This window comes from Exophiala xenobiotica (genome assembly GCF_000835505.1).
Source record: "Exophiala xenobiotica strain CBS 118157 unplaced genomic scaffold supercont1.7, whole genome shotgun sequence".
NCBI classification, from domain to species: domain Eukaryota; kingdom Fungi; phylum Ascomycota; class Eurotiomycetes; order Chaetothyriales; family Herpotrichiellaceae; genus Exophiala; species Exophiala xenobiotica.
This window is the reverse complement of record NW_013562488.1, coordinates 1,694,116-1,713,093: the sequence shown is the minus strand read 5'-3', so window position 1 is coordinate 1,713,093 and position 18,978 is coordinate 1,694,116. Positions and strand designations below refer to the sequence as shown.

The 18,978-nt window shown below is 51.5% G+C and overlaps 6 protein-coding genes across 8 annotated transcripts; 4 read left to right on the top strand and 2 right to left on the bottom strand.

Annotated features, from left to right (window-relative positions):
• The first annotated feature begins 745 nt into the window (after positions 1-745).
• Positions 746-5,382, top strand: PV05_11329 (xanthine dehydrogenase). The gene has a single exon (XM_013454805.1). The coding sequence runs from the start codon at positions 1,046-1,048 to the stop codon at positions 5,129-5,131; it is 4,086 nt and encodes a 1,361-aa protein (XP_013310259.1). The 5' UTR covers positions 746-1,045; the 3' UTR covers positions 5,132-5,382.
• PV05_11328 (uncharacterized protein) lies at positions 5,332-9,260 on the bottom strand. The gene is made up of 2 exons (XM_013454804.1): positions 9,069-9,260; positions 5,332-9,016 (listed from the first exon to the last, which is right to left on the bottom strand). The coding sequence occupies exons 1-2, from the start codon at positions 9,216-9,218 to the stop codon at positions 5,483-5,485; spliced, it is 3,684 nt and encodes a 1,227-aa protein (XP_013310258.1). The 5' UTR covers positions 9,219-9,260; the 3' UTR covers positions 5,332-5,482.
• A 439-nt stretch (positions 9,261-9,699) lies between these two features.
• On the top strand, positions 9,700-10,948 carry PV05_11327 (uncharacterized protein). The gene is made up of 2 exons (XM_013454803.1): positions 9,700-9,998; positions 10,094-10,948. The coding sequence occupies exons 1-2, from the start codon at positions 9,844-9,846 to the stop codon at positions 10,800-10,802; spliced, it is 864 nt and encodes a 287-aa protein (XP_013310257.1). The 5' UTR covers positions 9,700-9,843; the 3' UTR covers positions 10,803-10,948.
• On the bottom strand, positions 10,915-12,325 carry PV05_11326 (uncharacterized protein). The gene has a single exon (XM_013454802.1). The coding sequence runs from the start codon at positions 12,220-12,222 to the stop codon at positions 11,299-11,301; it is 924 nt and encodes a 307-aa protein (XP_013310256.1). The 5' UTR covers positions 12,223-12,325; the 3' UTR covers positions 10,915-11,298.
• A 127-nt stretch (positions 12,326-12,452) lies between these two features.
• On the top strand, positions 12,453-14,668 carry PV05_11325 (RuvB-like helicase 1). 3 transcript variants are annotated; one of them, XM_013454801.1, is made up of 4 exons: positions 12,453-12,673; positions 12,730-12,949; positions 12,998-13,545; positions 13,595-14,668. In XM_013454801.1, exons 1-4 carry the CDS (start codon positions 12,530-12,532, stop codon positions 14,051-14,053), a joined length of 1,371 nt encoding a protein of 456 aa, XP_013310255.1. In that variant the 5' UTR covers positions 12,453-12,529; the 3' UTR covers positions 14,054-14,668. The 3 variants fall into 3 exon arrangements, with proteins under 3 accessions (XP_013310255.1, XP_013310253.1, XP_013310254.1); XM_013454799.1 differs by having other exon boundaries at positions 12,730-13,545; XM_013454800.1 differs by having other exon boundaries at positions 12,453-12,949.
• A 717-nt stretch (positions 14,669-15,385) lies between these two features.
• Positions 15,386-18,881, top strand: PV05_11324 (uncharacterized protein). The gene is made up of 2 exons (XM_013454798.1): positions 15,386-17,644; positions 17,698-18,881. The coding sequence occupies exons 1-2, from the start codon at positions 16,109-16,111 to the stop codon at positions 18,235-18,237; spliced, it is 2,076 nt and encodes a 691-aa protein (XP_013310252.1). The 5' UTR covers positions 15,386-16,108; the 3' UTR covers positions 18,238-18,881.
• Positions 18,882-18,978: the final 97 nt, after the last annotated feature.

Below are 18,978 nucleotides of genomic sequence, written 5' to 3'. Positions count from 1 at the left end.
GTGTCTCAAGTTCGGTGCTCCCTTTGCACTAGATAGCTGCATGACAGCGGTTCGCCTAATCCGGGGATCACTGATCTTGACCGCAAATTGGACTGACAAGATCTTGGATTTGCTGTGCTTGCAACTGGCAGGAGAATGGGGAGGGTTTCGAATTCCAATGTGCTTTTACAATGTGGAAGAAGCGAATGACCTGTGGCAGACGCAAGGCTTGCTCTCCCAAAGCCCTTGAACTTGTGCGTGTCATCTGCAATTGGGAAATGCCGAAAAAGGATGTACTCTTGGAAGCCAATGTTAAATAGCAAGGCGATACTGTATCATGAATACTAGTAATGTTGTACAGTGGTCTCATGGGTAAATCGTGTAATATGGCGCTAGGGTGTCATTCGACGACCAACAGCAGCGAGGACAATTTGTGTGGCAGGCGGGTCTCCTGTTCAATGCGATGCCAACTGCTGCTTCGAGGATTCAAGCGGCAGCTGTTTTGCACCCCGGTTAAGCGAGTTTCATTACACGATTTACCGCTGAGACCGTAGTACGATGTCAAGATGCTGTCGCCGTCCTCCTGGCCTGCCCATCGGTCGTCTCCGATGGCTATACTATGACTGAGCGAGTGAGGTCTCGCCTAGGTATGGAGATCACCGTTAGCGCTCGATGGCCCATCAGGCCCTTGCGCTCGCCCGCTTATTGCAACGCTTCCCATTCGTTCCCCCTCCATTCGAGCCTCTATCAGATCGTCCTGCTACAATGGCACGTCTCTGATTCGTGCGCGGCCACATTCATGGCTGATGTCCCTATCAATCCAGGCATAATTGCCTTTTGGGATGATGTGAGCTTTCAGGTAATCGCCGATAAGGTCGTCTTGATTTTCCTTTCTTCGCCCCGGGCGCAAGTTCCTGTACGTGTACGACGGTGCTGTCCTGCTACCCCACCATCGACGACTGCTTTGCTCTGAGAATTGGCCACAGAAGCAACCCCGGCATGCTGATTCTATAGATCCGTTGTTTCCTCCTGTCCATTCTGAGGCGTCTGATCGAACTCTTTCGACATGGCTCCAGGCCTCCTTGACCCGGCGGCGACGGCTGAGAAAGTCGTCTCGCTATCTTCCTTGACCGAGACCTACGACGATACAATCCGCTTTTACCTCAATGGCACCAAGGTCGAGCTGGACGCTTTTGACCCTGAAATCACTCTGCTGGAATACTTGAGGGGCGTTGGGTTGACAGGCACAAAACTGGGCTGCGCAGAAGGTGGATGCGGTGCCTGCACAGTTGTGGTCTCGCAGCTGAATCCTACCACCGGCAAGATCTATCATGCTTCAGTCAATGCCTGTCTAGCCCCTCTCGTCAGTGTCGATGGCAAGCATGTCGTTACAATTGAAGGCATTGGAAACACGAAAAGCCCACATCCGGCACAACAGAGAATTGCCATGGCCAGTGGCAGCCAGTGCGGGTTTTGTACACCTGGAATAGTGATGAGCTTGTATGCTCTTCTCAGGAACAACAGCTCAGAGCCAACAGAAGAAGAGGTTGAAGAAGCCTTCGACGGCAATCTCTGCCGCTGCACTGGCTACAGACCCATTCTCGATGCTGCTCAAAGTTTCAACAAGAAATGTGGACGATCCGTTGCCAATGGCGGCTCCGGCTGCTGTATGGAAAATGGCGGCGCATGCAATGGCGGCGCAAAGGGTGCGAATGGTGCAGACGAGGCTGCAGAGAAGAAATTTACACCTCCATCCTTTATTCATTACGACAAATCGACCGAGTTGATATACCCTCCGGCACTCAAGAAACACGAGTTCAAGCCTCTCGCAATTGGAAACAAGAGGAAGAAGTGGTACAGACCGACGACACTCCAGCAACTCCTTGAGATCAAAAGCGCCTACCCTCAAGCCAAGCTCATTGGCGGCAGTACCGAAACCCAGATCGAGATCAAATTCAAAGCCATGTCATACCCGGCCTCGGTCTATGTGGGCGACATCGCAGAGCTCCGAAGATACTCGTTCCATGATGACTACCTTGAGATTGGTGGCAATGTTGCGTTGACAGATCTAGAGTGCATCTGCGATGAAGCCGTTAAGCATTACGGCCCCACTAGGGCACAGCCATTCAAGGCCATCAAGAAGGCTATCAGATACTTTGCAGGCCGTCAGATTCGCAACGTCGGCACTCCGGCTGGCAATCTCGCGACCGCTTCTCCTATCTCTGATCTCAATCCAGTCTTTGTCGCCACGAACTCTACATTGATTGCCAAGTCACTGAAGAAGACCACAGAAATTCCAATGTCGAGCTTCTTCAAGAGCTATAGAGTGACAGCATTGCCTGAGGACGCCGTCATTGCAGCAATGAGAGTCCCGATTGCCGCCGAAAAGGGAGAGTATATGAGAACTTACAAGCAGGCAAAGAGGAAAGATGACGACATCGCAATCGTCAATGCGTGCTTGAGAGTGGCCATTGACGACTCTTACAAGGTTCAAAGTGCCAATCTGGTGTACGGAGGCATGGCTCCTGTGACCGTCCTTGCAAAGAATGCGTCTGAATATATTGTTGGCAAGACGTTTACAGATCCCCAAACACTCGAAGGTGTGATGAATGCTTTGGAAAAAGACTTCAATCTACCCTTCGGTGTACCAGGTGGCATGGCCACGTATCGAAAGTCCCTGGCACTTGGCTTCTTCTACCGTTTCTATCACGACGTCCTTGCGAACATTGAAAAAGTCAGTAAACAAGCGGATAAAGAAGTCATCGAAGAGATTGAAAGGGAAATCTCTCGCGGTCAGAAAGACCATGATGCAACGGCGGCATATACGCAACGGGTGCTTGGTAAAGCCAATCCCCATCTTGCTGCTCTTAAGCAATGCACTGGTGAAGCCCAGTACACGGACGATATCCCAGTGCAGCAAAATGAGCTGATCGGTTGTCTCGTCCTGTCAACCAAGGCACATGCTAAGATCAAGGTGGACGCCAGCCCTGCTTTGGATTTCCCTGGTGTTGTTGCTTGGGCTGATAGAAACGATGTGGTCAACCCACAAGCGAACTGGTGGGGTGCTCCTGTGTGCGATGAAGTCTTCTTCGCCGAGGATGAAGTTTTCACTGCTGGTCAGCCCATTGGTATGATCCTCGCCAAAACAGCTCAGCAAGCTGCCGCCGGTGCGCGTGCTGTCTTGATACAGTATGAAGAGCTCCCTGCCATTTACACGATCGAAGAAGCAATTGAGAAGCAAAGCTTCTTCGAGCACTACCGATACATCCGCACAGGTGACGTTGACAAGGCATTCGCGGAGTGCGACCACGTCTTTGAGGGGATAGCAAGAATGGGTGGCCAAGAGCACTTCTACCTCGAGACCAATGCTTGCCTTGCCATCCCTAAGCCGGAGGATGGTGAGATGGAGGTGTGGTCGAGCACGCAAAACCCGACAGAGACCCAAGCTTACGTGGCTAAGGCACTGGGCGTGCAGAACAACAAGATCGTATCGAAGGTCAAGCGTCTTGGTGGTGGGTTTGGCGGCAAGGAAACCCGCTCCATCCAGCTCTCCACCATATGCGCCGTTGCCGCCAACAAGGTCAGACGACCAGTGAGATGCATGCTCAATCGAGACGAAGATATCATGACGTCCGGCCAAAGACATCCATTCTTTGGTATTTGGAAAGTTGGCGTCAACAAAGACGGCAAGATCAAGGCGTTGAAAGCCAACGTCTTCAACAACGGCGGGTGGTCACAAGATCTATCCGCCGCTGTCGTCGACCGAGCCCTTTCTCACATCGACGGCTGCTATAACATCCCCAACATTGACGTAGACGGCCGCATCTGCAAGACCAACACGGTGTCGAACAGCGCCTTCCGCGGCTTCGGCGGTCCTCAGGGCATGTTCATCGCTGAAACATACATGTCGGAAGTCGCCGACCATCTAGGCATGTCCGTCGACAAGCTCCGCGAGATCAATTTCTACAAAGATGGTGAAGAAACACATTTCAAACAAGCTCTCGAAGACTGGCACGTGCCCCTCATGTGGAAACAAGTCAAAGAGTCCGCCGAGTACGAAGCCCGGCGCAAAGCCGTTGACGAGTTCAACGCGACGCACAAATGGCAGAAGAAAGGCCTTGCCATGATACCGACCAAGTTCGGCATTTCCTTTACCGCGCTCTTCCTCAACCAAGCCGGTGCTCTAGTGCATATTTACCACGACGGCTCCGTCCTCGTGGCCCACGGTGGCACGGAAATGGGCCAAGGCCTTCACACAAAGATCTGCATGATCGTCGCCGAGGCACTGCAAGTCCCACTCTCGGACGTGCACATCTCAGAGACCGCAACCAATACCGTCGCCAACTCATCTAGTACCGCCGCCTCGGCATCGTCCGATCTGAACGGCTATGCCGCGTACAACGCGTGTATGCAGATCAACCAGCGCCTGGCACCGTATCGCGAGAAACTCGGCTCCGGCGCGACCATGAAACAGCTCGCGCATGCGGCGTACTTCGACCGCGTCAATCTTAGCGCGAACGGGTTCTACCGCACACCCGAGATCGGGTATATCTGGGGTCCCAATCCCGCCGACCCCTCGCTTGAGAACACGGGCAAAATGTTTTTCTACTTCACCCAAGGCGTGACGGCGTCCGAGGTGCTGATCGACACGCTGACAGGCGACTGGACGCCGCTGAGGACGGACATCAAAATGGACGTGGGCAGAAGTATCAATCCTGCCATTGACTACGGGCAGATTGAGGGCGCCTACGTCCAGGGCCAGGGACTGTTCACGACCGAGGAGTCTCTGTGGCACAGGGCGTCCGGGCAAATTTTCACGCGCGGGCCCGGCGCGTACAAAATCCCCGGGTTCAGGGATATCCCGCAGGAATTCAACGTCAGTCTGCTGAAGGATGTCGAGTGGAAGAATCTCCGGACCATACAGCGGAGTCGGGGTGTCGGCGAGCCCCCATTGTTCATGGGCAGTGCCGTGTTCTTTGCGATTCGAGATGCGCTCAAGGCAGCTCGAAAGCAGTACGGTGAGGACAGCGTGTTGACCCTGAGGAGTCCTGCGACACCGGAACGGATTAGGATTTCGTGCGCGGATCCGATTCTCAAGAGGTGCGTCGTCGAGCCGAGGGAGGGGGAGAAGAGTTTCTTCGTTTCGATCTAGGCGTTTTGCTTTGAGATGGTGTATTCGGATGATGCGGTTCGAATCGTCGTCGCCCATTAGTGCTAGGCAGGATTCCGCAAGACGGGTAGCTTCAATGTGTCAGGCCATCAGCCTGAGGTTCTTGCGTGGGAGGAGTACACGGAGTACAATATCACGCAACAGTATGGTAGTTGAAATATACCTTTCTTTTTCCGGTTCATGTCAATCTGGCCGATGATCTTGTCGTACATTCCAAAAAATCTATGGATGCCTAGTCAGATGTCATCTTGTGTCTGAATTCTTAGATTGAGCCCATGTCATGACCTGTTACAGACCATGCTTCTATCTGAACGCCATAGATAGATCTCTGCCCTAAGCACTCGGCGGAATCTCGACCGCGATTCTCACACTCTTTTTTGGCTTGTCTGGCTGAATAAGGCCACCACCGAATATAGACGATGGCACTGCTGGCGATGGGGAAGCAACATCCATGGCGATCGTCTCCATCGAGGCAAACATCACAGCCTTGCCTTTGCCCCTTGTTTTCTTCGTTTTCTTAGCGGCATATTCATCTTCCAAGCCTAGAATCCAATCATCGTCGGCCTGGCTCTCGAGACCTCCCAGCGCATCCTTCCTTTCAAAAAGTGGCACCGGTGACTCCAATTTGCCGCCAATCAACTGGTTCTCCTCGCCATCAGCAATTTTCAGAAACCCTTCTGCACGGATGATGCCATTCATTGTGCCGTCGTCTAACAGACTCTTCTCTGCCTTGATCAACTCGGCGTTACTCATCTGTCTCCTTCTTTGGAGGATTTTCTCCTCTAACGTCCCTTTGAGAACAAGGGTCTCGACAAATACCGGCTTGGTTTGGCCGATTCGATGAGCTCTCTTGATTGCTTGAGACTCGATACTAGGCTGCCATATTGGTGACACGATAAAGACACGACTCGCCGAAGCAACGTGCAATCCATGCGAGGCTTGCTTCAAGTCCATCAGTAGGACGCGGAAGACTTCGGATTGATTGAACGTCGCGAGATAGGCAGCTCTCCTGTTGACAGAAAGAGTATTGGCATAGATGAGAAATTTCACAGACAGGAGTTCCAGTGCCTCCGCAATCCAGAAGGCAATGTTGTTGGAATCGTAGAAGATTATAATCTTCTCCGTCTGTTGCAATGAAAGTATGCGGGAGCAGAGATAATTTAGCTTGGCGGAGGTGAAGCCGACGATGGTGGTCTTGGACAGAGAGGAGGGCAGCGTGGCATTTGAGACCGATCTCGGTCGTTTCCGACCCGTAGAGAAGGCATCTGGCCGGGCACCCCTGCTGGACGGGCGTGTGGTTGAAGGAGATCCAACTGACGACGACGTTGACTGATTTTTCACTTTAGGCTGATCGCTTGCACCAGCTGTTGGTGATTTCCCGTTTGCGTTATGAGACTTCTTGGTCATCTCTTCCTGCTCCTCAGTAGCACGCTCTCTAGCAGCTTTCATCGCTCGGAGCCCAGCACCGGTCAGACCATCGGTAGGGTCCTCTGAATCGAGCTTCTTCAGCACATATTGTTGTGCCTCTCGAGCTTGGACCGTCCCAAGCAGTAATGGGCTTTTATCTTCGCCGTGCAACGCCCAAGCCTGTCTGGAGTGTTCAGGGAACCCTTCAATATAGACCCCTATTTCATGAAAGAAGGAGAAGGCGCGCCAACCTGGATCCTTCAATGCACGCTCGCCATTCAGGATAGCCTCTGTCAATTCCCGTCCGTCAACATCAGTGATTTTGTCGATGTTCTTGTCTAGATAAGTATTGCTCACGCGTAAGGTTTCAGTGACCTCGTGCTCGGTAAAACCCACCCAGTGGAAACTCGAATGCCGGAGATTATTGACCAAGTCGTCCAGAAATTTTCGATTCCGGGGATGAAACATATAGTCTTCGTCTACACGCTCGGAAGTGATGGCATTGGAAGTCAGCACCATCCTAAACATGTTCATGCTGAGCTTGTCGTAATAAGTTGGTTCCAGGTGCACGGTGGTGTTGTGCAACGGAGGCAGGCAGAGATCCAGATCAATGTCCTCGATCCGATGCCGAACGATGAGGGACTGTAGCACTTCGCGTAGAGCAGATGCGAACCGCCTTTTGCCATCAGCATCAAAAGGAGAAAGATACTTCTTCCAATCGGCATAGTCGGCACCCTTCTGGTTGGCCCAAGGCTGCAGTTTGAGGAATTTGACCACCATGACCCGCAATCTCTCCATGTCCTTGATTTCCTCCGTGGCTGGGTCTTTCAATTTCCTGCGCTGCAAGGCCTGTTCAATGGAGCTGGTTCGGGAGGAGTCGAGTTCTGAATTGCCCTCGTCCAGTGCGAGACTGACCTCTACGCCGTGCAGCGAGTGGGATGGTGTACCAGACACTACCCAGCGTCTTTCGATTGACATTTTGTCCAGCATTGCCATGGCATGGGTTCGATAGCTTGAACCAGCGAAGCCATGGCCTTCATCGCAGATGACTCTGAGCCACCGAACCTCAGTCAATGGTGAGCGGAACTTCTCTTGCCCATACATACGTTTGCCCTGGTTGAGATCATCGTCACGGTATTCTTGATCAAAACGGGCCTTAGTGATCAAAACGACATCGTATTTCATGAGTGTCTGGTAGGGCGGAATCTCCTTGGCAGATGATTCGAGAACCAAGACATCCAGGGAGCCTGGCTGCGTGTGCTTCTCTATCTCATTCTGCCATTGTATGAGGAGGTTGGGAGGCACGATAAGGAGAGTGGCGTAACATAAGCGCAATATTCTGAAGTCTTCGCGTTTTTTGTGTCTTCGATTCGGCGTTATCGGATTAAAGATCGGTTCCGCGAATTCAATGTCGTGTTTGTTGATCGCCTCAATACATTGATCATACTGGTAGCCGTGTCTCTCAAGCGTAGCAAAATGCGACTTCCATGGAGCACCTACGTGCTTGACTCTTTTGGCCGCCAACTCTAGTAGGCTGGGGGTTCGTATGCTCTTGTTTCTGGATAAAGTGTCGAGCCTGCCTTCCGGAAGTTTTGGATAGTGACCTCTGGTTGCCAGGATCAGAGCAATGCATATGAGTGTTTTCCCGTACCCCATGGTTTCCGCAAGGATACCACCCTGAGGTTCACTGTAGAAGTGAGGGTTGACCAGAAGCACGCCCTCGAGGACATCAAAGTAGAACCCTTTACCGCGGAGGTCATGAAACCGAGCTTTCCTTGGATCAAGCAGTTTGGCTGGATTGGCCTCCTTTTGGAGCATGGCTGCAACTGAGCGTTTCTGATATGGGTATAAGGGCGTCCTGAGGCCGTCGATCGTACCATCGAGCACAGCACCCATGGATTGTTGGCTGTACTGACAGTTGCCCGCACTGTCAAACGAGACTTTGGGGGAGGCTAGAGTGTTGAAAATGTAGAACAGCGACTCTTCTTGGGAGGAAGGTGGAGCATCATATGTTTGGATAGGTGAATCCGGGTCGTAGTTGCCATTCCAGGTGCGATAGGAGGTGTCAATGAAGTCGGTGACAAATCTCAAGACCTTTCTAAGGTCTTTGACAGAGCCGCGACTGCTTCGATTGACATCTTCCGGCAGTGCAAATACTCTCAGGCATGCACGGCGGTTGTCAGTAGGGTGGTGGACAAGTTCGGTCTTCAGCCACTGTCGCTTTTCACCCAGTGCGAGAGGTGAGGCAGGAACCGGGTAGAGAAGTTCGCGTCGAGAAGAAAGCATGAGCCATCTGCTATCCGTGGCATCTTGGGCAGTTCTAGTAAGTCTGATAGCTCCCAGGGCCAGATAATCATCCATGCCATTCGCGACTGACTGATGCTTCCGCAACTCGGGATGGCCACTCGAAAGTGGATGTTTTGAACCTGACCAGAAATGCGTCAACAAAGGTCGAGACCCCTATATCAAGTCAATATGAGGCCCAGGTCAGTGGGATCTGGACCATGCTGACCTCATGGTCTTTGCACAGTGAAGGAAGTTCCTGTGAGTCCTCGATTGAGGTGTGGCTGTCAATACTGGAAGGGCCAACAAAGAATCCACTGGTGTCAAATGTCTCACTGTCATCAGCCCCATGGATTGCGGAAGAGCCATGAGAAGGCATGACAAAGTGGAGAGAGCGACTCAATGCAGTGGATTACCAGTGTGAGGAGTTGAATAAGACGCAAGGACTTCGATGAGAGGGCGAAGTTAATGTGAAGAACTATATATGTCAAGTCTGACAAAACTTGGAATGGAGTAAAGTGAGTGAATCAGCCATAAGCAGCACATGTTTCCGTGTCAGACGAAAACACTTGTGAAAGTCTCGACTGCAGCCTAACCAGGGGTCAAGCCATACATCGTAGGCATCGAACACCCGCAAGGCTGCGTCAGTAGAGGCATTCATAAGATGAGTCTTGCTTCAAGTAGACTACAGGCTATATTGTCATCTCGAGTTCGGTCTTAGCTCAGAGCAATCCATCATCCAACTAACTCCACGCACAATGGCACAGAGGACTCTACGTATATGAATTGTTGAACCAACGGACTTCAGAGATATCAGTGATTTGAACTGAACAGACTTCCAATCAGAACTGATGTGATATCTAACGAATCGTGCCAGTCGCCGAAACTCGTCGAAAACGGTGATTGTTGCCATCGGCAAAGGAAACTCCTCGCATCATGTCGGCTGACAAATACAATATTCTAACTCCACCGTCGCGACATCCATCGACTCTAACATTCGATATATGTGTCGACAAGAGGTCTTCCTGACTGAAGAAAGCCACCAGATACAGGAACCGATATACACACTCTTGTTGCTCATTTTGATGTTTAAATCCACCACTCGCCTTCTCGCAGCCATGACGAATTACAACATCACCATAGTCTCGGATATTGTCTGGTAAGTTCGAAAAACCAATGTCCACCAGCACCAGTTCATCCAGGCAATACACACAAAGCCTATGTATAACCAGCTAACTAATCCTATCGAAACAGCCCGTGGTGCTATGTCGGCCACACCCGGCTATCAAGAGCCATCGCCGAACACAAGAAGACCTATCCGGATGATAAATTCCACATGAAATACCTACCCTACTACCTTCAGCCACCACCGCAGCTCACAACCAACGGTGGTCCAGCGCCACCACCGTTTCCCGTCCAATCTCGCCCTCGACGAGAGCACTACGCCGCCAAATTCGGGCCCGAACGTGCCAAGCAGATCGAAGCGATGATGATCCAGACCGCTGCCGGTGAAGGTCTGAATTTCAAGTTTGGTGGGATGACGGGCGTGAGCCGCAATGGGCACCGTCTTGTGCACTGGGCGCAGAATCGCGGCGGCGAGGACGCGCAGAACCAGGTCATGTTGGGCCTGTGGAGGAGGTATTTCGAGCAGGAAGTCGACATCACGACGCTAGAGACGTTGATCGAGATTGGACTTGAAGCCGGCTTGGGTACCAGGGACGAGATCAAGGACTACCTTGAGAGTGGCAAAGACGGCGAGGAAGTTGACCGCATGGCAGAGGAGGCGAGGTTGAAGGGCATCAGCGGTGTGCCGAATTATGAGATCAACGGGATGTGGGAGGTCAGTGGTGCGCAGGACCCCCTGGCTTTCAGGAGATTGTTCCAACGATGGAAGGATATGGAGGCTAAAGGGCAAGTTGGAGGTGAAGGAGAGAAGACGGCGACCGGCAATGGATGTTTGTGAGATGCTCAATGCCGTCTTGGGAAGTAAGGCTCGTGTAAGAACGAAGGAAACATTAGCAAATGACGTTCAACTGTAAGGTATGGGACTCGTTTATATGCAGCAATGCATCAAATGAAAGGGAGCAAAATTCCTCTGTTCAAAGATCCCTTCATATACTTTACATGGCACTTTTTGTACAGTGAAGTGCATAGCTCTGGGCCGATGCACTGCATGCCTCTATCAACCATCGTTCCTGATGCCTCCAAACAGTGAACTTTCTAAACCATCTGCCAATCTCAGGATGCGACCCTGACCTGGGAGTGCTGGGGGATTTATTTGTCCGCATCTCTCGCGAAGGACCCTGGGACGCGATAGCCATTGCGTCTTTTATTCGCACTTGTTGTGTGATGATGCCTGAGTGAAGTGGCTACACAGACTGGATGTAGTCCCTATACTGGGCGGTAGTACGAGACTAGTACCTTCACAATTGACTTTGTGAGGGTGGAGGAAGACAGTCTCATAATGGTTCCGGGACCTTCTGCTGTTGTTCCGTCTTTTCTGATATTGACGCATCAAGGGTGGCTTCATACTGCTCCTCCGGCACTTCGACAACAGCCTCGTCCTTTCGGCTGATATGAACCCGCTCCAGATATTCCGGTAGACCTAAAGAAGCGGGACTGCTTCTCTGTAGCGTCTCCAGCCGGGAAATCTCGTATAGCTCCTTCTCCCCGTTGTCAACCCAATGCTTCTGCACATGCTCTTCGAATCTCACTGCAGCCTGCCGCAGGTCCGCCCACGCCAATTCTTGTTCTGCTATGAGTTTTGTTCGCTGTCCCTCATCGTTCCAAACATCTTCGAAAGCAGCCTTTAGAGAGGTCGACTCTGGCAGACCAAGCTCCCGCCTCTGTTGATCAAACTTTGCCAGCATTTTCGGGGATGTCATGACTAGCCACCTGAGCTTCCAACCTAGCATTCCCAGCTCCTTTATTCGTGCAGGTTTTGTGCCCATCACGTATTGATCGAGACCGCCGCATTTTCTGATAGTCCGCACCACGCGAGCCGTCGCCGGGATCTTGAGCTCAGTGTCCAGTGCTTCGCTTCTGAATGTCTCGATCCTGACATTGGGAAACCAATGGCGCAGCGTCTTGCCCTTGTTTCGTCCCTTTGAGATCTTGTTTCCAGACTGCAGCGTGGCTCCGCCGTACAGGCCAAAGTTCGCTTCCCGAAATGCAGGATTCTTGCCGTATGGGTAAGGTGGCATCAAAGGATCGGTCATACGTATCTCCTTGCGACTAAACGTGTGCTCTCTGTCCTCGCTTTTGAAAGTAAACCGGGGCTTGAAATAGGGTTTGTCTGATTTTATCTTGTGTTTGTACTCGAGATACTGCAGGGTACTCGGACTGCGCCTGACGGGCGGTAGCCTCGTGATTGCACTGGCCATGGTAGTGGAGGAACAGATGGAGCAAGAGGAGAAGAGGCGTGAGTACAAGGGAGAAGAAAGGAATGTGCTCAGATGAGCACGTTGATGTGCCAGGGGGTTCAATGTGAGCTGCGCTGGAGACTTTGCGGAACAATTCGAATTGAAGCTCCAACTTTTTAGCGCGAAATCCTGTGCATCGTGGATCTAGAAGTCCCCCAGATTCACTCAAGTTCTCGAACCAACAATCGCGTCCTGCACCATTCGCAACCTCACATAGTCACTTCTTCCCGTCCTCTATCTTCGTCTCGATAATTCGTGCGACGCCACAATGGTTAGCATCAGCGAGGTCAAGGGCAACACGCGCGAAAACAGAACGGCCGCACATACACATATCAAGGGATTAGGTCTACGGTCCGATGGCACAGCAGAGACTTCTGGGAATGGCTTCGTGGGACAGACCGCAGCCCGAGAGGTCAGCAATCCCTCTTGATAACGTGATTGTCGTGTCAGACCCTAATCAAGGCGCAGGCGTGCGGCGTCGTTGTCGACCTCATCAAAGCCAAAAAGATGTCCGGAAGAGCAGTGCTACTAGCAGGAGGTCCAGGGACAGGCAAAACGGCTCTAGCATTAGCAGTATCACAAGAACTCGGAACAAAAGTCCCATTCTGTCCCATTGTCGGCAGTGAAGTGTACTCCACAGAGGTCAAGAAGACAGAAGCATTAATGGAAAATTTCAGAAGAGCAATTGGTACACCATCCCTGCGACCCCTGCGTGTGAGATGCTAATGGAACGAAGGCCTGCGAGTACGAGAGATGAAGGAAGTTTACGAAGGCGAAGTCACCGAGCTCATTCCCGAAGAAGCAGAGAACCCTCTAGGAGGCTACGGTCGCACGATCTCGCACCTCATCATCACAATGAAATCCGCGAAAGGAACAAAGAAACTACGGCTTGACCCCAGCATATACGAAGCCATTCAGAAAGAGAGAGTCGCGGTCGGAGACGTCATTTACATTGAAGCCAACACGGGCGCGTGTAAGAGAGTCGGTAGATCAGACGCGTACGCCACGGAATTCGACCTTGAGGCCGAAGAATACGTGCCTGTGCCCAAGGGAGAGGTCCACAAGAAGAAAGAAGTGGTACAAGACGTGACGCTGCATGACCTCGATATCGCGAATGCCAGACCGCAAGGCGGCCAGGATGTTATGAGCATGATGGGCCAGTTGATGAAGCCGAAAAAGACCGAGATCACAGACAAACTGAGAGCAGAGATCAATAAGGTGGTCAGCAAGTATATTGATCAGGGCGTCGCTGAGCTGGTTCCTGGTGTGCTGTTTATCGATGAGGTGAGTCACTTTCTAGAAGAGTTGGGTCAACATGCTGACTGAATGGCAGGTACACATGCTCGATATCGAGTGCTTTACCTATCTCAACCGGGCTCTCGAATCGCCTATTTCCCCCATAGTCATCCTCGCTTCCAATCGAGGCAATACTGTCATTCGCGGTACACAAGATATCACAGGAGCACACGGCGTGCCACCGGATCTTCTGGCGCGCCTACTTATCATTCCTACACATCCTTACAATGAGTCGGAAGTCCAGACTATCATTCGGCTTCGAGCAAAGACGGAAGGCTTGGCCATTTCAGATGCCGCCCTGCAGAAGGTTGCTCAGCATGGCACGAACGTGTCGCTACGATATGCCCTGCAACTGTTGACGCCGAGCAGCATATTGGCCAAGGTCAACGGAAGGCAAGAGATTGCACCTGACGATGTGGCAGAGTGCGAGGATCTGTTCATCGATGCGAGACGCAGCGCCAAGGTGGTTGAGGCCGGTGTTGGATTCATTAGTTGAAAAGAGAAGGGTCGAAGATCTCTAACGAAGGCACTTTCATCCGACAATAAACTCCGACGACATGTTCTCATGTCGGATCGACTAGTCAGTCGCGAGTATTGACTTTCAACAGCCACGGGTCAATGCCGCGCAGCAAGAGGGCATTTCCTGCTCCCACCTCACCGGGCATGGTGGCTCTCATCAGAACATCCTCGACACAAGCAGTCCGGACACGAGTGGCTAGTCGAGACCAAAATTTGCTAGGCAGCATTGCGTTAAATGGAAGCACGAGCATCGCGAAAGAGCCTCCGGAGCGGCGATCTATCCGAGATTGGAGCAGATGGAGAGTTCTTGAAAAATTCTTGATTGTTTGTGATATACACCTTTATGTAACAAACTAGAGAGCATCCATGGGTGTGGAAATCGATTCGTGCCAGAATACTACTTTCCACCATGGCTTTCCCACCATATTTCTTCTCTTAGTCTTTCGGTATTGGACCACCACAAGGCAGGGAACAACGGAGAACAAGACAGGATGGCAACGGCTACCTACAGAAAGTGGAATGTCAGTAGAAGGACATGAGAAAGCTTCGGAGAGATCATGCTGAGATAAATGATTCCAATCAGACATCCAAGGAAGAATTAACGTTCACCGACACCTGGACTTAAGTAGGTTCTCTGCCAGGTGCTAACGTGGAAACTGCGAATGTGGAAAAGGTTTTCGATCATAGGAAGGGAGAGACATGGAGGGGAAGAAAAGTCATACGTACAGGGAGTACACTACCCAGTCGGATTTGAGAGGTATAAGCGTGACCTGGATACAGGCAAATCTGCAAGTTCATCTGTTCAGGGAATTAGTGAAGTCCTTGCCTGTAAAGCCTGAAATAGAGTGATTGAAGGTTGCGATCAGACATGAAATACTGGCTAGTAACAGATCGTCCAGCGTGACGATCCGAGGTTTCTTCAAGGGCGAGTCAGGATAGAAAGAAGTAGGTTGGAGTTGTCATCTTTGTGCTGGAGGAGTAAGAGGGGAAAAAGACTCACAGTTTAATCATGTGCTGAAGACAGGTGCATGTTAGCAAGAGAGACAGAGGGAGACGAAAGCAACATCGTAAATCATCAAGTCGAAGGCGTGAGAAGAATTGAATTACAGAGTATGAAATAAATATTCAAATAAAATGATCGGGAAGAAGAAATGCAAACGAGACCAAACCACTAGCGCGGAAGTGGAATAATTGCGGCGCCGGCTTGGCATCGATGATCTGGCGAGCAGTGGGAGAAGACGCAGAAGTAGGTCCCCATCAGTCAGTCACTGGCGTTCCTCTGGCTCCTCAGGCCAGGTTCATTCCCTCCCCCCAGCCTAGCGACATCTTTTTGCCGATCCTGCACCTGCACCCTCGCCCTGAAGACTTCATCCATCCTCCTCGTGTTGTACCTTTACGGAATCGCACGAGCGACCTGCACTGCATCTCGATATTGTGTCGCTGTTGTCGCTCTTTCTCTACATTCAGCATTATTCCCTCGATCTCTCAGCAAAGACAACCCCCGGCTCCTGCCCCGTCAATTCTGTCCCGGCACCATCACGAGTTGTCCGATAACACCGCCCGAGACACGACACTCGATTATTATCTCACCTGATCCATGCCAGTCGTCTTTTGATCGCTTCTTTCCGAATATGAAGCCTTTGCGCGACATTCTTCAATGATTCACGTGCCCGATGAAGCGTCTCTCTGACTCGTATTCGCCGCGACGCTGACCCGGTCCCATACACACGGCTCGCGAATTCAATTCTCCAGTTTCAAAGCGGATTCTACTGTTGCGCAATCGCTTCTTCATACAAGCTCAACATCCTTCCTCGAGGCGCACGATTCGCCCTCTCACGCAGATGTGACGGACCTTCTGCCAGACCACCATCATTACCGGCGAATTCGGTAAGAGTGGGGCTAAGAGGTTTCGGAAGTGTCGTGTCAAGAGTAGGAAATCATCGACTCCTCACAAAGACCATACCGAGTCCAACGCGCAGTCAGCGCAATACCAAGAACTGGTACAAGGTCTGCCTCTGAACAGCTGTGAAAGATGATGGCCCAGCCTTTTCCCGCCCATGCGGGCATGGGTCCTGGACATCCAGGAATGCCCCATGGCCATCCAATGGCGGGAATGCAACATCCTGGTGGCCATATGGGAGGTCAACCCGGCGGCATGATGCAAGGAATGCATCCAGGAGTATCAGGTCCACAAGTCACCCAAGGCCCGATGGTGACGGGTATGCCACCGGGCGCAGGAACACCAGCTCCGGGACCTATGCACAACAACATGGCCATGGCACACCTGGGGCCACAACAAGCCATGTTCCAGCAACACAACCCGCAAATGAACTTTGGACAGATGCAGATGACACCTCAACACCAACAGATGCTGGCGAGACAGCGTATGATGCAACAGATGCAAGCGCAGCAACAACAGGGCATGCCTATGACTATGCCGAATGGCCCAGCGGGCTTTAATCAAGCGCAACTGGCGCAGATGAAGATGGGAATGCACCCTCAGATGCAGATGCAGATGAACCCTAATAATCCTCAAATGCAGAATCACCAGCAGCAATATCAGCAACGGGTGATGCAAGCACAGCACGCGCAAGCGCAAGCGCAAGCTCAAGCTCAAGCTCACCATGCTGCGCAAATGGCCGCTGCGCAGAGTCAAAGGGGTAATGCTACTCAACAGATGCAGATGTCAAGATCCCAAGATCAGACAAGCCAACCTCCTCCGTCACAACCTACACCAGCTCCTCAGCCTCAGGCCCCGCAACAAGCGCCTCCAACATCCCAACCTCAGCAACAACCTCCTCAGCCCAAACCGCAACCCCCTCAACAACAGCCTCCTACTACTCAACCGCAGACCCAACCCAGTCAGCCAGTCAAAACCACGGAACCTGAAGAGGAACCTCAAATAAAACAACAGCCAGACCTGTCTGCCATGATGATGCCTGAATTACCCAAGCAGGATTTCCTGGGTGGTCAGTGTATCCTGCAACTGATAATGTATCAAGATAACCTGGCAAATCCCGAGCGACCTTACGAGCTAGACTACTGGGAGCAGACGATAGCGAGATATTTTTCGCCGCTCGGATCGATGCGGCAGCAGCTTTTCAGCAACAAGAACGGTGTGGACAAGTCATTCCAGTTGCAGTTTCCAAGCCTAGCCCGCTACTATCATACGCATTTTGCAAGTGGAGTGAAACAGATCCTGCTGCAATCGTATGATCACAACCAGAACAAATTGCCAAATGGTGGTGTTCACATATGGAGTACGAATGCAAGCTTGACATATGTTTTTGGAAACGACATTCGAGTCACGACTACGGGACAGTTGCGAGTTATATTCGATGAGTTCCAGAAGATTGATCATTTGAACATCAGCACTTCTGGCTGGCAAGAGTACATTCCACGAAACGCTCTACTACAGCCCGCTTCACCCGAGGAAACGAAGAGCCCCAAGGTCAACAAAAATCTTAAGCGAGCTCAAGGGAAAGCAGCAGGCCCGACACAGCCGATAATACCAAGCTCAGGTGTTGGGGAGTGGGGCGTCCCGAATCACATCTTTCAGTTCTTGGAGGTTTGTGGATTTCAAATAAGCACCTCGTGAGCCGCTGACTGACTCTGTCCTAGATCGCCGAAGTCATGACAGCCATGGGACCTCTTATGGAATACTTCCACAGTCATCCAGGCATTGGCCCCAAAGAATCACTGTTACGGGTGACGCACGAGAACGCGCAAAACATGGCCCAGATGAGTAATGCTCGGTTACAGAATCAAATGGCTAGGGCAGCCAATGGTCAGGTGCCGTTCCCTAACCAGATGCCTCCTGGAATGAATGGTCCAACAATGATGAACTCACCTGCGATGGGACATCTCGGAGTTCCACAGGCACAAGGTTCTCCCATGATGGGAGGTCCCGTCCATACACCTAGTCCTGCGCATAACCCTGCACCGGGCGGCGTTGCCATGATGCATCAAATGAGTGCTCAAGGCTCGAACCTCAGTGGCAGTCAAGGTCCTAGCACCAACACCAGCCCGAACGTTACCAACAAGAGGAGGCGAGCAAGTGCTGTGAAGATTGAAGAAGAAAATCCTGGACAAGAACCAACTGGCGCCAACAAAGTCAAACCGAGTCCCAAGATAGGCGGGAAAAGACAGAAAGCCGGGTAAACTTGTCCAAGGAATTTGATGCTTAGCGAAAGGAAAGACGTACGACTCTTTTGAGTGTCGGACCTCTAGGCGTTCATGGAGCCAGTGCAGACTCGGTCATCGTTTTTTTTTGGATCGACGAGCTTGGTGTTCAGACCGAGTCTTGGGATCTGGCGTCTTCTGGATTTACTGCATAGACCCCTCTTGGATGCTATGAAGGCCTGGGTGTCGAAATCTGTGGCAGCCAGACGAGAGTTTTTGCAAGACTCCCCCCGGGTTGGAAAGACACTCATGGCCGAGTGCAGTCCTGGACTCCGGGATAGAGCGAGGCCGAAACGGAGGAAATGCTGGGCTTTCTGGGTCGGTATACTGGATTTGTATCATATGCGTCTGTTTTGTTTGATCTCGAGGGCATTTGGAAGAGATCTGGTCTTGGAGCCTTGTTTACATGCAGCAGTGTGTTTCTTCTGTCTTTTGGATACGCGAAGATCAGATAATGGCAAGCACGCAAACAAGCAAGGCCTGAGTTTTTGAGTAAAGATCAGTCGAACAACAGGGATGATTGCATGAGGCGCGAGGCTGACGAAGGAAGAACGAGTCTGGAGGAGGAATTGCTCGTCTCCGCCGGGTGCTTGCTTATAGAATTGAAACGTCTATGTCTTTGCGAATCGCATCTTCCATCGATATTGCTTTCTAGTGAAGATCGATATCTCCCTCCGTCTTCTGCTCGAGACTTATATTCTGCTTATTTAAGTTGTGGTC

Coding starts and splice junctions, on each gene's coding strand:
- PV05_11329 (XM_013454805.1), top strand. CDS start 1,046: ATGGCTCCAGGCCTCCTTGACCCGGCGGCGACGGCTGAGAAAGTCGTC.
- PV05_11328 (XM_013454804.1), bottom strand. CDS start 9,218: ATGCCTTCTCATGGCTCTTCCGCAATCCATGGGGCTGATGACAGTGAG. Junction 9,017..9,068: donor CACTGTGCAAAGACCATGAG/GTCAGCATGGTC, acceptor GACTTGATATAG/GGGTCTCGACCTTTGTTGAC.
- PV05_11327 (XM_013454803.1), top strand. CDS start 9,844: ATGTGTCGACAAGAGGTCTTCCTGACTGAAGAAAGCCACCAGATACAG. Junction 9,999..10,093: donor ATAGTCTCGGATATTGTCTG/GTAAGTTCGAAA, acceptor CTATCGAAACAG/CCCGTGGTGCTATGTCGGCC.
- PV05_11326 (XM_013454802.1), bottom strand. CDS start 12,222: ATGGCCAGTGCAATCACGAGGCTACCGCCCGTCAGGCGCAGTCCGAGT.
- PV05_11325 (XM_013454801.1), top strand. CDS start 12,530: ATGGTTAGCATCAGCGAGGTCAAGGGCAACACGCGCGAAAACAGAACG. Junction 12,950..12,997: donor AAATTTCAGAAGAGCAATTG/GTACACCATCCC, acceptor AATGGAACGAAG/GCCTGCGAGTACGAGAGATG. Junction 13,546..13,594: donor GTGTGCTGTTTATCGATGAG/GTGAGTCACTTT, acceptor ACTGAATGGCAG/GTACACATGCTCGATATCGA.
- PV05_11324 (XM_013454798.1), top strand. CDS start 16,109: ATGATGGCCCAGCCTTTTCCCGCCCATGCGGGCATGGGTCCTGGACAT. Junction 17,645..17,697: donor ACATCTTTCAGTTCTTGGAG/GTTTGTGGATTT, acceptor ACTCTGTCCTAG/ATCGCCGAAGTCATGACAGC.